The 20,595-nt window shown below is 34.5% G+C and overlaps 1 protein-coding gene and 1 pseudogene across 1 annotated transcript in view; one reads left to right on the top strand and one right to left on the bottom strand.

Moving 5' to 3' along the window:
* The first annotated feature begins 302 nt into the window (after positions 1 to 302).
* The window catches only part of LOC128657176 (kyphoscoliosis peptidase-like), a 180,424-nt gene continuing 160,131 nt past the window's right edge, over positions 303 to 20,595 (top strand). Inside the window, exons 1-2 of the mRNA XM_053711423.1 lie at positions 303 to 320; positions 742 to 850. Coding sequence (XP_053567398.1) covers positions 303 to 320; positions 742 to 850 — 127 coding nt within the window. The remainder of the gene's footprint in view (positions 321 to 741; positions 851 to 20,595) is intronic.
* On the bottom strand, positions 6,261 to 6,381 carry LOC128658368 (uncharacterized; annotated as a pseudogene).

Genomic DNA, 20,595 nt, shown 5'->3' with positions numbered 1-20,595 from the left:
GCGCTTCATTGAAGTCTATGAGGGAATATGTTAACGTGGTTACAATATTTGAAGTTCAGCTTTTTGATTAGCATTCGTGCAAAAAAGTTTTGATTTCAACTTGAAATATGCGCACAAAAAGCCTCCGTAATTTAATGTGGGAGAAATAATTTGTGCTCGGGAGAAATAAATTGTGCTCTACTAGCAATCTAGCCTTAAGTGACGGAACAGTGTGTAAGATGCTTATAAAACTCTGTGGCTAATCACATACTTGTTGTCTTTGTGAGAGATCTCGCTGTGCTTTAGGATCATTTATGTCAACCATGGTTGCCACCCAGCCGGTAATTTACTGGCAAGGATGGTATTTTATGGTTCAATATAGATAATAAAGAATAAATATAGAAGTAAAGTCCTCTCATGCTAAAACTTATTTTATGTGTGATGAGATCTAATAATAAACAAATAGTCCTTTAAAATCAATCCTAACAGCTTTAGTTTCTCAGTAGTTCTGTATAATTATTTATGCAAATATATGCTAATGAGCACAGATGGTGTTTTTTCCCAAAAAATGTGGCAACCCTAATGTCAACTCACATGAGCAGAGATCTTAAGAGATTTAGGCTTTCAGACGTTATGTATTAAAAGAAAAAAAACTAGTAAAATACATTTTTGTTCTCATTATCAATCCTGGAAACAAAACCCAAAACTAATATACATTACTATCCTTTGGCTAATGGTGTATTAACTTCTCTTCTATATCAGTTAGATGATAAGGGGAACGTTCAACTCCTAATGAGGAATCTTCTCCATAGAACACAAACAGAACTGGAGAAAACACGTGCTATCTGGATTTGGATATGTCATCATATAGGTATGTTACAGCTGTTTCATGTGCACAGTGTATTGGAAAAAAAGAAATATATTTTTTAATGATCTTTTGCGTCCTGTGACCATGTGAGATTTTTGTTTATCAACTCTTATCTATTTATTGTGTTTAGTACAGTTTTATTGCCAATCTCAACTTTATACCATGAACCGATATGCACCTATAAAGTTCAAGATACAAAATACTAATATATTCATTTGTATTTATAATGAATGCCCGGGATAAAAGTCTTCTTCCAGTATTAAAGCCATAAACAATATTGTACAATACTTATATATCCCCGCACTCTAAAGGTAACAATGTAACATACTATCAAGAGTCAAAAAGCATATTCAATATTAGCTACAACATATATATGCTGTTTTCATTAAATATATTTCTATGTTGTAGCTAATATTGAATATGCGTTTTGACTCTTGATAGTATGTTACATGGTTACCTTTAGATTGCGGGGATATATAAGTATTGTACAATATCTATCTATATATATATATATATATATATATATATATATATATATATATATATATATATATATATATACTGTATATATATATATATATATATATATATATATTTATATATATACAGTATATATATATATATATATATATATACAGTATCTCACAAAAGTGGGTACACCCCTCACATTTTTGTAAATATTTTATTATATCTTTTCATGTGACAACACCGAAGAAATTACACTTTGCTACAATGTAAAGTAGTGAGTGTACAGCATGTATAATAGTGTGAATTTTATCTCCCTTCAAAATAACTCAACACACAGCCATTAATGTCTAAACCGTTGGCAACAAAAGTGAGTACACCCCTAAGAGGAAATGTCCAAATTGGGCCCAATTAGCCATTTTCCCACCCTGGTGTCATGTGACTTGTTAGTGTTACATGGTATCAGGTGTGAATAGGGAGCAGGTGTGTTAAATTTGGTGTTATCACTCTCACACTCTCTCATACTGGTCACTAGAAGTTCAAAATGGCACCTCATGGCAAAGAACTCTCTGAGGATCTGAAAAAAAGAATTGTTGCTCTACATAAAGATGTGCTAGTATAAGAAGATTGTGAAGACTCTAAAACTGAGCTGCAGCACAGTGAGCAAGACCATACAGTGGTTTCACAGGACAGATTCCACTCAGAACAGGCCTCGCCATGGTCGACCAAAGAAGTTGAGTGCACGTGCTCAGCGTCATATCCAGAGGTTGTCTTTGGGAAATAGACGTATGAGTGCTGCCAGCATTGCTGCAGAGGTTGAAGGCGTAGGGGGGTCAGCCTGTCAGTGCTCAGATCATACGCAGCATACTGCATCAAATTGGTCTGCATGGCTGTTGTCCCAGAAGGAAGCCTCTTCTAAAGATAATGCACAAGAAAGCCTGTAAACAGTTTGCTGAAGACAAGCAGACTAATGACATGGATTACTGGAACCATGTACTGTGGTCCGATGAGACCAAGATAAAGTTATTTGGTTCAGATGGTGTCAAGCATGTGTAGCGACAACCAGGTGAGGAGTACAAAGACAAGTGTGTCTTGCCTACAGTCAAGCATGGTGGTGGGAGTGTCATGGTCTGGGCCTGCATGAGTACTGCGGGCACTGGGGGAGCTACATTTCATTGAGGGAACCATGAATTCCAACATGTACTGTGACATACTGAAGCAGAGCATGATCCCCTCCCTTTGGAGACTGGGCCGCAGAGCAGTATTCCAACATGATAATGACCCCAAACACACCTCCAAGGTGACCACTGCCTTGCTAAAGAAGCTGAGGGTAAAGGTGATGGACTGGCCAAGCATGTCTCCAGACCTAAACCCTATTGAGCATCTGTGGGGTATCCTCAAATGGAATGTGGGGGAACGCAGGGTCTCTAACATCCACCAGCTCTGTGATGTCATCATGGAGGAGTGGAAGAGGACTCCAGTGGCAACCTGCGAACTTCTGGTGAACTCCATGCCCAAGAGGGTTAAGGCAGTGCTGGAAAATAATGGTGGCCACACAAAATAGTGACACTTTGGGCCCAATTTGGACATTTTCACTTAGGGGTGTACTCACTTTTGTTGCCAACGGTTTAGACATTAATTGCTGTGTGTTGAGTTATTTTGAGGGGACAGCAAATTTACACTGTTATACAGGCTGTACACTCACTACTTTACATTTTAGTAAAGTGTCATTTCTTCAGTGTTGTCACATGAAAAGACATAATAAAATATTTACAAAAATGTGAGGGGTGTACTCACTTTTGTGCAATACTATAAATACTGTATATATATATGTATAATTTGTATATTTGCTTCTTTAGCTGTACGTAAGCGTTATTTAACTTTATTTAAATGATATTACCATTTACATGGTCATGCTTCTTTTTCTAATTTGTTTTGTCATACAGTAAGTGCACATTTCCAATATAGCTTGCTTAAATAAGAAAAAAAGAAACATTTGATATTGTAGCAACTCTATATATATTGACCATTATATTGATCAAAGAACAAAGAAAAGGTCACACAATAGTTTGTTATCTAAACTTTATATAGGGTTTGTTTGCTATATAAACACAGTAAATCAGTGCTCCATAATTTTAATAAAATCAACCAAAGCAGATCTTTAAAGAAACATTAACTTCGCCATAACAATGTCTGTTAACAATCAGCTAGATTACGAGTTATAGAAATACCTGTTACACTATGCAAGCGTAACTCGAGGGGGCGCTAGAAGAAATATATAATTTTAAAAAAGGGGCCAACCAAAGCCTAATATAAATATAAATGTATTACAACAATCTGTAGGATAATACTGAAGTTGAGTAAAAACAATAAACACTATAAAATAATATATAGAAAGAGACAGATGCGCCACATGGCCCAATATTGTTTGTTCAAATACAATAATTAGATTCTAGTCGTGTTAGTATACACTCACAATTTGGATAGCACCTCAATTAGTGCAATAGGAGCAGTCTGGGATCAAACACAGTCACCCAGCAGACCGACCTCTAGGGTAGATGGAGTTAATCTGTAGTGGAAATATAAAGAGACACAAGGGTGCCTACATGGCCTAGTACAGTTTGATCCCAAGATATATTACTCTATCAAGGTAATATACTCACAATTGGTAAAGCATCTCCAGTGATGCAAATCAGGCAGGATGGGGTCAATACAGTCACCCAACAGACTATGACAGGGTTCCCTCAGGAAGCAAACAGCAAACGGTCCCAATGAAGGCCAAGGTATGGTCCAAATAATGCACAAGAGCAAGTGTTTTATAATAAAAGATATATTTACTATATAAAAACAAGTAAAAACAAGCGACGCGTTTCTCAGCACACAGGCTGTTTCCTCAGGCTTATCATAAGCCTGAGGAAACAGCCTGTGTGCTGAGAAACGCGTTTTTATATAGTAAATATATCTTTTATTATAAAACACTTGCTCTTGTGCATTATTTGGACCATACCTTGGCCTTCATTGGGACCGTTTGCTGTTTGCTTCCTGAGGGAACCCTGTCATAGTCTGTTGGGTGACTGTATTGACCCCATCCTGCCTGATTTGCATCACTGGAGATGCTTTACCAATTGTGAGTATATTACCTTGATAGAGTAATATATCTTGGGATCAAACTGTACTAGGCCATGTAGGCACCCTTGTGTCTCTTTATATTTCCACTACAGATTAACTCCATCTACCCTAGAGGTCGGTCTGCTGGGTGACTGTGTTTGATCCCAGACTGCTCCTATTGCACTAATTGAGGTGCTATCCAAATTGTGAGTGTATACTAACACGACTAGAATCTAATTATTGTATTTGAACAAACAATATTGGGCCATGTGGCGCATCTGTCTCTTTCTATATTTTAGATCATCCCTATAGGATCCAGGCCGGGTTCTTTACAGATTGCTGCCCAAAGACCACCTTCCACATTTAATCTTCAGAGACTTTTTATTTGTATTTTTGTATTATTGCAACATTACCTACTGTTTTCATTTAGGTGTGATATCTAGCATAAATTTTGATTTAAAGTAATAATTTTATTAATTTATTGTTCACCACACAAACTTACTAGGTTTGATATATTGATATCACTTAGGGCGCCCCCTATCATATAAGAATAAAATAATATACAATGATCAAATAATGTATAAAGACAAAAAATAATAATGAAAATTACAGAAAAATTGAGACATGGGCTCTCATCAAATGTGATGTGATGAGATCAATATAAACAGAAAATGCAGCTGAAAACAATATATAACAAATAAATAGTATTAAGTCTTTAATAAGTTCTTATCTGTATATGATATTGATGCTCAGATAGTCCCAGATTAAGAGGGCACTTCAGAGGTTTATTAGTCCTCCTGGGTAGCGCATATATAGGATTCTCCCTTAGATCCAGAAGTCAGCTCCTTGTCGCAAAACCAGTCTGGGTAGATACTCTCTCTGTGCAAAGAAAATTACAAAGACAAGGGTGCCTCCTCCTGTGATACAGTTTGGACAAATGTAAAAATAGGTGAATACAGATTTTATACTCACAAGTAAAGCAGCACTCTGTTGTGCTTATAGAGGCAGACTGGGAGTACACAGTGTCACACAAATCACACAAATCACTCCAGGGTAGGTTTCAATCAAGCTCAGACTCTCAGTGAAGAGTTAAAATACCATAGTTTAATGGTGCAGTAAAATACAATATAAAATGTCACAAATGTGACTGTACAATGGATAAACAAGCAACGCGTTTCTCAGATCTCTGTCTGTTTCCTCAGGCTACTATCCAAAGACTGAGAGCCCTGGCTTATAAATGCTAAATGACCACTCTAAGAGTGAAACATAACCACACCTATTCAGGTGTGGAAGTGAACCTGCCTCATCAGGTGTGAGAGTGCACACCTGTTCTAATCAGACCATAGTTAGAATACAATGATTTAAACCATTTCCAAATAATTCACATTATACTAAAAAACAAACAAGTACTATACAAATTGGTTAATAAAGGATGTAAAAAACAACAACCATTGCCTAACATTATCTTATGGTGGATATCATGTCAGCATCATATGTTATAGGATATTATTATGGTACTCTAAAATAGTAACATTAAAAAATTGTTCCCCATTCTTTTTTTAAAAATATACACACACATACATATATAAAAGGTACATACTATTCTAATACTTGGTGTTCATACCAAATATCTTTGTATGTTGTCAGTCTAAATAAGTTAAAGTTTTATTAAAGCACCTATTTATGTTAACAGCCTTTGGTCAAATGTGTATAAGCAACATTATCTATAGGAGAGAGCCCTTTATATTATGCAGGCCTTATTGAATATATATATATATATATATATATATATATATATATATATATATATATATATATATATATATATATATATATATTAAGTCTACTGCACCTGGTGTTCCCAGGCAGTCTCCCATCCAGGTACTGACCAGGCCTGGCCTTGCTTAACTTCCGAGATCAGACAGGATTTCGGGTGCATTCAGGGAAGTGTGGCGGTAGACATGAAATATAATATCTTAATCTAAGCGATATGGAATGTATGTATTAAGCAATAGATAAGTGTACTTGGTGAATATCTATTAACCTACTCTAATGTGTAAAAACGGGGTTGAAATCCATTATGTTTAATATGCAAAAAATAAGATGGTATAGAAATACAGTAGTAACAATATTGTTTAGTGTGTTAGAGATAATGTTGAAGTGTATATTGTGAGTGCAGACATAACTAAAATGATACAATAACTATAACATAAAGATATATAGTGAACAGTGTATATGTTTTCTAATGTACAGCATATATATTCAGAAATCCATAATAATATGGGTGCATTACATATATACACATCACATGTGCCCTAAATGATTGTGTGATATACCAATCATGACTATAATGTGATCATCCTTATATGATGTATGATATATATATATGTACTGTGATATATAAAGTGAAGAAGAATGAATGTATAGTCATACATTTATTCTTCTTCACTTTATATATCTGTGACTGAGAGAATTTCTGACTCAGATACCTTCCTTCATCAAGGACACGATGGAAACCTTGCAGCAACTTCAAGACATTCAACTTGGATCTTCTATGTGGCTGGTAACTGCAGATGTAGAAGCCCTCTACACCAGTATTAAACACGATTTAGGCTTGGAAGCAGTACAGTACTATCTAAATATGACAAATGAGGAAGATCCAAATCATAATAATTTTATTTTAAAATGATTAGAATTTGTACTTAAAAAGAACTATTTCGTCTTTAATAATCAATTCTAACTACAGTGCAGAGGAACAGCTATGGGTACGGCCTGTGCACCTACTTACGCCAACCTATTTTTAGGTTGGTGGGAGCAAAATACAGTCTTCACAGCAATGAAGAATTTACTCAACATATCCCTCTCTGGCTGAGATACATTGATGATATATTGATGATATGGGAAGGACCGGAAGAAAAACTAAAGAGGTTCTTAGATATCTTGAATCATAACAAGCTAAATATCAAATTAAGTTACGACTAACACACTACTGTTCAGCACAAGTGCACATGCTCCATGTACTATCAAATCCCTTCCAATAGGGGAATTTCTACGTACAAGAAGAAATTGCTCAGAAGATGAACTATATCAAAAAAGAGCGATAGAAGTAGCCAGTCGTCTCAGCCAGAGAAGGTATAGTAAATCCTCCATCAAAAAGGCCAAGCACAGGGCATACAAAACAAACCGACAGGATTTATTAAAACCAAAATCTCGAAAGAAGGATTGAAAAACAAGACTTGTATTAACCTACAATGCACAGAGCCATGAGATAATTAAAATAATCCAAAAGCATTGGCATATCTTACAATCAGATAAAGTGCTGGAGAAACTGATAGGACCAAAAATAGAGGTCAGCTACAGAAGGACAAGAAACCTAAAAGATATATTAAGTCCCAGTCATTTTGTGCATAACAAAAAAACTGTGAGAGGCAATATACCTAATGGATCTTACTCATGAGGATCATTTTCAAGCTGTCAATTCTTGAAAAAGACCACTACAGTCAAAGATAGATTCAATAAAATACACAACATCAAATCTTTCATTAACTGCAATACCACTGGAGTAATTTATGTTTTGAGCTGCAAATGCCCGAAGATCTACATCGGAATGACGTCACGGAAACTACATACACGGTTGCAGGAACATGTACGAAACATTAAGAATGCTGCGAAAGATCTACAAAACAAAAAGACCATTACATCAGTGGCTCGACACTTTTACACGTACCACCAAGGCAAACCAAACACTTTACAGTGTTATGGAGTGCAAAAAGTCAAATTCGGCATAAGAGGTGGAGATAAAGAGAAATTACTACTACAATATGAAAGTAGATGGATCTACCTATTAAATGCCATTCAACCCAATGGGTTGAACGAACATAATAATTATGTTTCTTATCTGTAAATTAAACTTCTTCATTGAATAAGCTAGCAGCTTGGTTAGTATAGAAACCAAACGTCTTGGATAAACCAATCATCTTGGATAAATAAGAACAGGAATAAATCTTGCTCTAGTTGGGACATTATGACACTTTAATGAATAAGTGCAGACATTTGATGTTAACATTGCCACCTCTTTAACACTTTTACCACGGTATCTCACATATTTATGCACATACCGTATAGCAGTACGGTGCATCCCCTTCTTATCCACATCATGATATTATTTTTATTATTCTATGCCCTTTCCCTATCATGTTAGAGCACTCATCATAGAGTTTTTATACAACCATACACATTACTATTTTATTCACTGCAACACTTATCACTTCTGATACACAATACACTAAAGAGGTTCACTTTTTAATTTTATTATTTATATTTATTTATATTCATTTTCATTGTTATTTTTATATGTACTGTTATTTTTCTCACAATTTTTTATTACAATTAGTAATGCACTATGACATCACCAATCACATCACCCTTAATCTAATCCTTACACAGTTCTCTTATCCATTACAGTTTAATAGAATATAACTTTAGGCAAGCAAATTAGATTCACTAAGTAATTTGTGCAGTTGATTTGCACACAATTCATATGAGCGACTTTATAATGTAATAGTAAGATGCCAAAGACCTATTGCTAATATTCAATGCCAATTACTGTACATAAGAATTGTGTAACCATCATGGAATGTAAACTACCTATTATATCTTATTGATTATCTCAGTATTGAAATATTAACCTTATACATTCAAAGTGAGAATCAATAACTAATGTTTCTTATACAGTAATATAACATGTAAATAATATCGATTTCATTTAGAGAATGATCACGACTATTATTCAAACTTTTCAATAGATCTATCCACCAGAGATATTTAATCTGACCACAGCATTTCCAGAACACAGGTTAATAGTAGTGTGTTCAGAACAGAAAAATATAATCATTTTAATGACAGTGAATAGACACATATGAATACAATTTAAATTCAACATAAGCAAGGTTATAATTATAGGCTAAGATCGATACATTTTTATCCTTGATATAGTTATAATTTGCAACTGACAATCATCCATTCAGGTACGAGTTAACAGCAGGCCTGAACCTTACAATGATGATCATTGGCGCATACGAACAATCATTCTGATAGGCGATGATGTCACGAAAAGGGGAGTGACACGAGTTGATAGAAGACCACGCCGAACGCCGCGCTGTACCCTTTGAGAAAGCCACACTGGTGGCGAAACATGTCAGGGCTCAACAGTTGTTATGCTAAAAGCAAAACTTTTTAATTAGCAGAAGTGCAAGTAACGAGGCACACCTAGTAGCTTTAGCTATACAATAAAACGCTTCTTTAGTTAATCTGCGGCTGTCAGCTGAAAGCAGTATTATAAACTTTCCTAACATCATTTGTTATGTGGCTGTTAGCCGATAGTGTTACTTTCAATGTGGGCGGCTTTTTTTGCTTAATTTAAGCTATTCGGGTGATACCCGCTTTCAAGCTGCAGCAGTGTTCATATTTAAATTGGTCACAGATTCACTTGAATAGTGTAACTTATATATAATATTAAGTTGCAGTATATCCAGAATCGACAACCTGTTGAATTATAATAATAAACTAATTGGTATACACAGAAATTATATCTTTTAAGTGCTACATCTTACTAGTATAAGATACCAGATTATATATGTTGTAATAAACAATATTTATACAGTATTGCAAACCCTCACGTTTTAAAATCATTGAGGAAAACTTTAATATCATTTTTTATTTGTTGGAAGACAATAACTAATAATATACTAGCAAACTCCTTTACACTGACTCTCAACTGGGAGATTACAATCATTAGCTACAGCAGTTTGTATAGACATCGATATGTTTAGAACCTGAGGCAATTTATGACACCCCACAAATGCTGTCTCTTACTATCATAAGTCATTACAGCCTAGTATGTTGAAATTCACATTATTGTTACTACCTCATGTAAACTTCCATTCTAATAAATGTGGGACTGCAATTATTTTTACTAACTGGTAAGACCATAGTAAACTCTCACTAAATATATCAAATAGTAAGCTCCCTCAAACGGACCTCCATCTGAGAGAGAGCAAGCACTAGCAACAGGAGTTCACACAGATATGCGTATACCTGTAACTTGGGGAAATATAAGATAATTTTATAATATTGTAAGTGTTTAAGCAGAGCGCTGGTTAGAGGGAGGATACCACACAACTTACAAAGAGGAAAGATCCTTCTATCTTTTCAAATAGAATGAAGTTAGGAGGGGGTAGTAAGTGCGCTAAAAGGAAGCTAAAGGTATCCTAAAAAAATTATCTATAGTGTATATATATTAAAATATATTAAAATATATTAAAATTGTAAAAAGTATCTAAGTGCAAAAAATATCTTGTGTGATAAAGTGAATGGATATCTATCCAAGTGTTAGGTGAAAAACCATATAATATTTCTGATCCCTACACTGGGAAACTATAAAAAAACTCAAAAATATGTTCTATTCTAAAAGGAAATTGCTGAAAATATATGGCATTAAACAGTGGTACAATATACTAGTGGGAAATAATCTATAATCCTATGTAGTAGATTAGTGTAGTTACTTTATAACTAAAGTGTCAGACAGAAACAATGTGTATTTACTATAGTGCCACAAAATATTGTTAAAAACAAATATACGCTAATAATATATACTATATATCCAAAAGTGAATGCTTGAATAATAATCTAAAAATACTTAAGACCTTGTTATGATATAAAAAGATATTTTTATTTTTAACACCAAAAAATCAGAGTTTAATTTAAACTAAAAGTAAGGGGACGTCTCCCCAAAGATAAAATGTTAAAATCAATATTGAGCAGGTTGATATTCCACAGCAGATATGATATACACAAAAATGCTTAGCTGAAAAATGTATTTGTAATCCACTCTGTTTATACAGGGAAAGTCAATCTCTTTATATTGTATCAAGTATTTGTGAAATGCCGTTGCCTTGTAAATAGGCTTTGCTGACCAGACTCGAAGGTGAATGATAGAACAATGGTAAGACTTCTTATAACACGATACAGTCAGTGTACCTTATTAATCGTAGTATTTTAAGGTTCTTTTTACTCACTTCACCTCTCGTGTAAGACCGATGCCGTCTGTTAGGATCCAAATTCCAAGCCGAATCAGTGCGCCGCGTGTGTCTTGGCGTCTGACGTCATCGGTATACTTGACAGCTTTCAATGCTGGTTATCGGCTTTCTGGATATTCAAATCTTTAGATGTTATAGAGATAGTTACCTCTTCTATTGTAGCCAGATATGATTCCCTGCACTTAGTGCTTGATGCACGCAGGAAAAAAAGAAGATATAAGAGGTTGTTAGATACGTGGATAACCCGGGTTATAATGAAATGCTCTGGAGAAACTTCAGAAATGAAATGTCCTCATTCAAGTGATATTTTAGCAAATAACACAGCCACTCAGATCAACGCGTTTCGCTCACCAGGGAGCTTTTTCAAGATAGAGGTGACTGGTCAGGTGTATCCTTATAAAGGTATCAGATGGTTCTGATTGGAAGTTCCTTGATTGATATTTTTTAAGGTGGAATTTCAGAGATGCTTCATATCAGTGTTTTCTCTGTATGTGTTCTGACTTGTTAAGGTGGAATATTTTTTTTCTTTTTCAGCTTAAAAGAGGAATACCTTTCTTCATTCCGGTTTATGTCTTACTATTATACTAATTCAGGTATTTTCTTAAAGGATAATACTTCTTATATTTACTCCTGTGATTTATTAGTGATATTATTAAAATTTGTACTATTCATAAGATTGGTAATTATGGTATGGTAATAAAAAATAAAAATATGTACAACAGACATTTAAAAATTACATAAAAAGTTTTTTGGAATTTTTCTTAGTTAGATGGCCATAGAGTTTAAATCATAACATATGAAGCAGTTTGTCAGTTATGACTAGGAGATCAAACAAAAAAATGTAGATGGTCTCTACCCGTATGGAGTTGATCTTATTTCTAATTAATCAAAAAGAAAAGGTGAGAGGTCTAGTTCGGAGTTTAGACCTTTTGGGTATAGAGTATCATATTTATAGATTAACTCAGCCTCTTTTATTAATAGTTTTTTCTCTATATTCCCACCTCTCCAATGTTTATGTACTTTCTGTATACCCCAATACTTTAGATCCTTCGTTTTGCCTTTATGGACTGATTTAAAATGTTTATATAGATGAGTATCATCTCTGCCATTTTTTATGTTCCCAATATGTTCTCTTACCCGATCCCTTACCATTCTTTTTGTTTCCCCAAAATAAAAGAGGTTACAAGAGCACTTTAGAACGTAGATTATATTTTTATTAGTGCATCTTATAGTTTCTTTAATAGTAATGGGTTTCTCTATATTATTAATTATAATATTACTCAATTTATTGCTATGGCCACATGCCTTACATGAGTAGCATGGAAAGAAACCCATAATATTTTTCCCAGTTAAGTCTTTTTGTTTTAATATAGTTTTCTTTTTAGTTTTTAGTTCACTAGGTGCCAAAAGTGTTTTGAGGTTTGCTACCTTTTTGAAAACATAACTATAACTATATGTAAAATTTAAACCCCAGGTGTTATTAATCATTTCATCAAACATATTTTTAAGTTCACTTTCAGTGCCTTTCCATACTATTAGAAGGTCATCTATATACCTTTTGTAGAGCACAAGGTTTGCACCATAGCTGCCGGTGCCAAAGAAATCATTTTCCCAGGCACCCATGAAAAGATTGGCATAGCTAGGTGCAAACCTTGTGCCCATAGCTGTACCCTCTATCTGCAAATAAAATTTATCATTAAAAGAAAAATAATTATTGTCAAGTATGTATTTAATGCTTTTTAAGATGAAAGCCCTATGTTGATCAGTCATGTTTGAGTCAGAAATTAGAAACATTTCAACAGCTTTTAAACCCTTGGAATGGTCAATTACCGTATATAACGATGTTACATCGCACGTTGCTAGAAACATCCCCTCCTCCCAATGTATAGATTTGAGTGTGTTTAAAACTTGTGTAGAATCTTTAAGGTATGAATTCAGACTTTTAACATGTTTCTGAAGAAAATTGTCTACATATTTGGACAAATTAGCTGATAATGATTCGATTCCAGAAATGATTGGTCTACCTGGGGGGTTGACCAAACATTTGTGGATTTTCGGCAAGAAATAAAATATGGGGATATGGGGGAATTTGGGTGTCAAAAATTCGAGTTCTTTATCATTCAAAATACCAGATTTGCTGCCATCCTTAAGGATTTTATCTAATGTTCTATTACATTTTTTTGTGGGGTCGAAGTCTAATTTCTTGTAGGTCCTAGTGTCATTTAAAAGTCTGTGTGCCTCTTTAATATAGTTGGTGGTGTCCATCAGGACAATTCCTCCGCCCTTATCGGCAGGTTTGATGGTCACCCCACTGTTTTTTTGGAGGTTCTCAATAATTTCTTTATCTTTGACACTTAAATTATAATTTTTTAGTTTCTTAGGGTTATATTTCTGTATATCTTTACATACTAATTTTTCAAAAGTGTCGAGGTAATTCCCCTTGGCATGTATTGGATTAAATTTGGATTTTATCTTGAAATCTGTATGTTGAATATTAACTGAAATTTCATTACTTATTTGCCTTTCAACAGGGTTTTTAAGAAAAAATCTTTTGATAGTGAGATTTCGTACAAATTTTTTAATATGGATATGGGTATTGAACTTATCAAGTCTCTTTGTTGGTGCGAATGAAAGACCTAGACTAAGGACCCTTTCTTCATCTTCCTTCAATTTGATGCTGCTTAGATTAAAGATACCCTGATGTTTACCCATTATCTCCACCTTTTTGCCTCGTTTAAAAACTCCTCTTCCTCTCTTTCCTCTAAATTTCTTTTTCTCCTTACACTGGACTCGTTTTCTTGTCTTAATAGATCTCTTGAGTGGCCCTCTCTGAGAGGGCTTCTCTCTAAAAAAAACTTGTTCCTCATTTTTATGTATTTCCTCATTAGCCCTTTGATCTCTGAAAGTTTCAAAGCGGTTTTGTGTTGGGATTCTCCATTGCTCATCTTGTCTATTAGCCCATCTATTAGTTCTTCTGGGATATTCCCAGTAGTTCTGCCTATTCTGAAAATTTCTATCAGAGTTCCGTCTAAATGAGTTATGCTGGAATTCTGAATAGAAGTGGTCCCTATTTTGGTATCTAGGAAATCTTGGTCTTTCATAGTGAGCATTAGAATTAATGTTATAATTTCTCTCATATTGATAATTATCATTATATGAGTTACGATTCCTATTATTTTCAAAGTTCCCTTGGCGCTGTACCTGAGGATCTCCTAGTGGTCTATTTACATGATAATTGTCCCTTCTTTGTTCATTAGAATTAGAGGGGTTTGTATTTGAATTGTTCCCCCTTTGTATTTGTGTATTGTCGTTTATGTCTCTTTCCATCTTACCCCATTTTGTTCTCAAAAGTTCTTTATTTAGATTGGCTAATTTATCCATTATAACTTTTTGTCTTTCTTTAAATTCATTACTGCTTTTTTTATCTTTTAATTTCTCTTTGATTTCTAGGATATTTTTCTCAATATTTATTAATGTTTATTGGAAAGATTCAAGGTGAGAGGATATAAAAATGACATCACAGACAAAGCCATAGAGAGAGCTAAGAACACAGATAGAGAGTCCCTGCTAATCTATAAAGAGAAACAAAAAGATACTAATGATAAAATCATGGTTCATTTTATAACAGACTATAGTGCTGATCAAAATATTATTAAAAGAATAATAAAAAAGCACTGGCACCTGATAAGAGAAGATGACCTTTTAGGGGACAAAATTACAGATAACCCCAGATTTGTTTTCAAAAGGTAGCAAACCTCAAAACACTTTTGGCACCTAGTGAACTAAAAACTAAAAAGAAAACTATATTAAAACAAAAAGACTTAACTGGGAAAAATATTATGGGTTTCTTTCCATGCTACTCATGTAAGGCATGTGGCCATAGCAATAAATTGAGTAATATTATAATTAATAATATAGAGAAACCCATTACTATTAAAGAAACTATAAGATGCACTAATAAAAATATAATCTACGTTCTAAAGTGCTCTTGTAACCTCTTTTATTTTGGGGAAACAAAAAGAATGGTAAGGGATCGGGTAAGAGAACATATTGGGAACATAAAAAATGGCAGAGATGATACTCATCTATATAAACATTTTAAATCAGTCCATAAAGGCAAAACGAAGGATCTAAAGTATTGGGGTATACAGAAAGTACATAAACATTGGAGAGGTGGGAATATAGAGAAAAAACTATTAATAAAAGAGGCTGAGTTAATCTATAAATATGATACTCTATACCCAAAAGGTCTAAACTCCGAACTAGACCTCTCACCTTTTCTTTTTGATTAATTAGAAATAAGATCAACTCCATACGGGTAGAGACCGTCTACATTTTTTTGTTTGATCTCCTAGTCATAACTGACAAACTGCTTCATATGTTATGATTTAAACTCTATGGCCATCTAACTAAGAAAAATTCCAAAAAACTTTTTATGTAATTTTTAAATGTCTGTTGTACATATTTTTATTTTTTATTACCATACCATAATTACCAATCTTATGAATAGTACAAATTTTAATAATATCACTAATAAACCACAGGAGTAAATATAAGAAGTATTATCCTTTAAGAAAATACCTGAATTAGTATAATAGTAAGACATAAACTGGAATGAAGAAAGGTATTCCTCTTTTAAGCTGAAAAAGAAAAAATATTCCACCTTAACAAGTCAGAAAACATACAGAGAAAACACTGATATGAAGCATCTCTGAAATTCCACCTTAAAAAATATCAATCAAGGAACTTCCAATCAGAACCATTTGATACCTTTATAAGGATACACCTGACCAGTCACCTCTATCTTGAAAAAGCTCCCTGGTGAGCGAAACGCGTTGATCTGAGTGGCTGTGTTATTTGCTAAAATATCACTTGAATGAGGACATTTCATTTCTGAAGTTTCTCCAGAGCATTTCATTATAACCCGGGTTATCCACGTATCTAACAACCTCTTATATCTTCTTTTTTTCCTGCGTGCATCAAGCACTAAGTGCAGGGAATCCTATCTGGCTACAATAGAAGAGGTAACTATCTCTATAACATCTAAAGATTTGAATATCCAGAAAGCCGATAACCAGCATTGAAAGCTGTCAAGTATACCGATGACGTCAGACGCCAAGACACGCGCGGCGCACTGATTCGGCTTGGAATTTGGATCCTAACAGACGGCATCGGTCTTACATGAGAGGTGAAGTGAGTAAAAAGAACCTTAAAATACTAAGATTAATAAGGTACACTGACTGTATCGTGTTATAAGAAGTCTTACCATTGTTCTATCGTTCACCTTCGAGTCTGGTCAGCAAAGCCTATTTACAAGGCAACGGCATTTCACAAATACTTGATACAATATAAAGAGACTGACTTTCCCTGTATAAACAGAGTGGATTACAAATACATTTTTCAGCTAAGCATTTTTGTGTATATCATATCTGCTGTGGAATATCAACCTGCTCAATATTGATTTTAACATTTTATCTTTGGGGAGACGTCCCCTTACTTTTAGTTTAAATTAAACTCTGATTTTTTGGTGTTAAAAATAAAAATATCTTTTTATATCATAACAAGGTCTTAAGTATTTTTAGATTATTATTCAAGCATTCACTTTTGGATATATAGTATATATTATTAGCGTATATTTGTTTTTAACAATATTTTGTGGCACTATAGTAAATACACATTGTTTCTGTCTGACACTTTAGTTATAAAGTAACTACACTAATCTACTACATAGGATTATAGATTATTTCCCACTAGTATATTGTACCACTGTTTAATGCCATATATTTTCAGCAATTTCCTTTTAGAATAGAACATATTTTTGAGTTTTTTATAGTTTCCCAGTGTAGGGATCAGAAATATTATATGGTTTTTCACATAAAACTTGGATAGATATCCATTCACTTTATCACACAAGATATTTTTTGCACTTAGATACTTTTTACAATTTTAATATATTTTAATATATTTTAATATATATACTATAGATAATTTTTTTAGGATACCTTTAGCTTCCTTTTAGCGCACTTACTACCCCCTCCTAACTTCAAGATAATTTTATAAGTCTAACTTATCATCTGTGATTATAATGTATGGAAGATGAATACTGAATTCCCTCCATCATAAGATCACATCACGAGTGTTAACATTACTTTATTTCGTATTATTTTATAGAATATTCAGGGATATATACATTCAACATAAGCCCAATTATAAAGCGATCACCAATAATTAACATTAAGAACTCAATAGAGATTGAACTATGCATTTAAATTGCAACACTGACTTTCAACCTATTGTATATTAATTTTAAGTGACACTTTACGTTAATATATACCCTAACATACTAATATCCTTGACATATTATATTACATTATTTCCCTGAGTGTAAACTGCTAAAATCAGACCAAGTGATTACACTATCATTTATTTCTGGTGTGGAATATAACACACAGCTGATTGCAACCTCTTGTGCATTCTGTGTTTTTAAATATATTATATGTTTGTTTGTGGAATTATTGTTTTTATTGACACCCAATAAAAATTATATTTTAATTTATCACGGGTAATACCGTTTCCCTCCCCCTCCATTGTTCTAACTCACAGCCACTTTTTAGGGCTTCAGAGTGCTACACAAGTGTACATCCATTTCAATCTAAGGATTGAAATCCCTTTTTCTTTTTAGAATCCAAGTACACAGCACCTTACTTTATAAAGTATTTTTTGAATCACATGATCTAAAATTATTATAAATAGATAAGCCCAAATATATCTATATAGTAGTGCCGTTAGCTCAGTCTTTTTTCTTTGTTAATAAATATAGGTAGGTGTCAGCGATGTTAGGGACGGCAGATTAGGGGTTAATAATATTTAACTAATGTTTGCGAGGCGGGAGTGCGGCGGTTTAGGGGTTAATATATTTATTATAGTGGCAGCGATGTCCGGTTCGGCAGATTAGGGGTTAAAAATGTTATTATAGTGTTTGCGATAGGTAGTTTATGGGTGTTAGTGTACTTTTTAGCACTTTAGTTAAGAGTTTTATGCTACGGCATTGTACCATAAAACTCTTAACTACTGACTTTAAAATGCGGTACTAGTCTTGACAGGAGAGGGTCTACCGCCCATTGATAAAATTGGATACGCAATTTACGTAAGTGGATTTCCAGTATTTCCAAGTCTGGCAAAAAAAGTGAGCGGTACACCTGTACCTGAAAGACTCATAATACCAGCGGGCGTTAAAAAGCAGCGTTAGGACCGGCCAAAAAGAAAAGCTGTGTATATATAAAATCAAAATGGGATTTGCACTCACACCTTTAAGTTTAGTAAATATAAATAATCAGGTGGACCCTCTGGATATATTTAGAAACCATATTTTATTAAATTAGAAGTAGCATTTAGGGGCCAGTCCCCCCATTTTCAGACTAAGTAGAGCTAAAAGCTTATTTAATAGATTTTGGTTTTCCAAAAAAATGTAGCTGGGGCGGATCCAGCTGCCGGGTGTGATGGCCGCACACATCCATACTATAACACATGAAGGGCTGACCCTTCCCAGACCAAGGTTGAAGCCCACGGAACTCACAGATAAACCTCCTAGGACTTCCAATCTCCAGCTATACTAGGCCTGCTAAAGCACATCGGTCGCACTTCCCGTCACTAACAGTTAGCTGCATACCTCGTGACCAGATCTCCTGCTGCAATCTAGCGGAGATTCCATTAACATGCTTGCTGCTCATCAGCTCCAGGATTAAAAGCAGGCCCCTTAACCTCTCGGCTCTCTTGACAGTGAGGGGTAAGCTGCCATACAAGCTCCTTATTATATTTCCCCAACTATAATGAGGGCTGTGGTTCTCCAGTAATAAATAACAGAATAAAGATATAAATAAGATAAAAGGGCTATTGCCTATACTTTAATGTGTTGCTCTAAGAACTGAATGGTTCATAATCATGGACTGATAGTCACCATAATATATTCATTAGCATTATATATGTGATTATTATATGTATGTTAAGAATACAAGGGAAGAGAAGCCCAAGTCACAGAACCCAAATATTATTCACAGTACAATACCTTCCAAGAAGTACCTCTTACACCTCAAAATGTAATCAGAAGTATCACAGTAGCAAGAACTGTTTTGACTTTCTGCTTAAAATCGTCCATGAATATTATTTCTTTTTTAAGACACTCTGGCCTAGATTTAGAGTTGGGCGGTAGCCATCAAAACCAGCATTAGAGGCTCCTAACGCTGGTTTTTACCGCCCGCTGGTATTTGTAGTCAGTCAGGAAAGGGTCTAACGCTCACTTTGCAGCCGCGACTTTTCCATACCGCAGATCCCCCTACGCCATTTGCGAATCCTATCTCTTCAATGGGATCTTTCTAATGCCGGTATTTAGAGTCGTGGCTGAAGTGAGCGTTAGAAATCTAACAACAAAACTCCAGCCGCAGAAAAAAGTCAGTAGTTAAGAGCTTTCTGGGCTAACGCCGGTTTATAATGCTCTTAACTACTGTGCTCTAAAGTAAACTAACACCCATAAACTACCTATGTACCCCTAAACCGAGGTCCCCCCACATCGCCACCACTCTATTAAATTTTTTTAACCCCTAATCTGCCACTCCGTACACCGCCGCCAGCTACGTTATCCCTATGTACCCCTAATCTGCTGCCCCTAACATCGCCGACCACTATGTTATATGTATTAACCCCTAATCTGCCACCCCTGCTATCGCTGATACCTGCATATTATTATTAAACCCTAATCTGCTGCTCCGTACACCGCCGCAACCTACATTATACCTATGTACCCCTAATCTTCTGCCCCTAACACCGCCGACCCCTATATTATATTTATTAACCCCTAATCTGCCCCCCACAACGTCGCCTCCATCTACCTACAATAATTAACCCCTAATCTGCCGACCGGATCTCACCGCTACTATAATAAATGTATTAACCCCTAAAGCTAAGTCTAACTCTAACCCTAACACCCCCCTAAGTTAAATATAATTTAAATCTAACGAAATAAATTAACTATTATTAAATAAATTATTCCTATTTAAAGCTAAATACTTACCTGTAAAATAA

This window comes from Bombina bombina, chromosome 4 (genome assembly GCF_027579735.1).
Source record: "Bombina bombina isolate aBomBom1 chromosome 4, aBomBom1.pri, whole genome shotgun sequence".
NCBI classification, from domain to species: domain Eukaryota; kingdom Metazoa; phylum Chordata; class Amphibia; order Anura; family Bombinatoridae; genus Bombina; species Bombina bombina.
The sequence above is the reverse complement of the archived record's forward strand: the minus strand, read 5'-3'. Positions and strand labels throughout refer to the sequence as shown.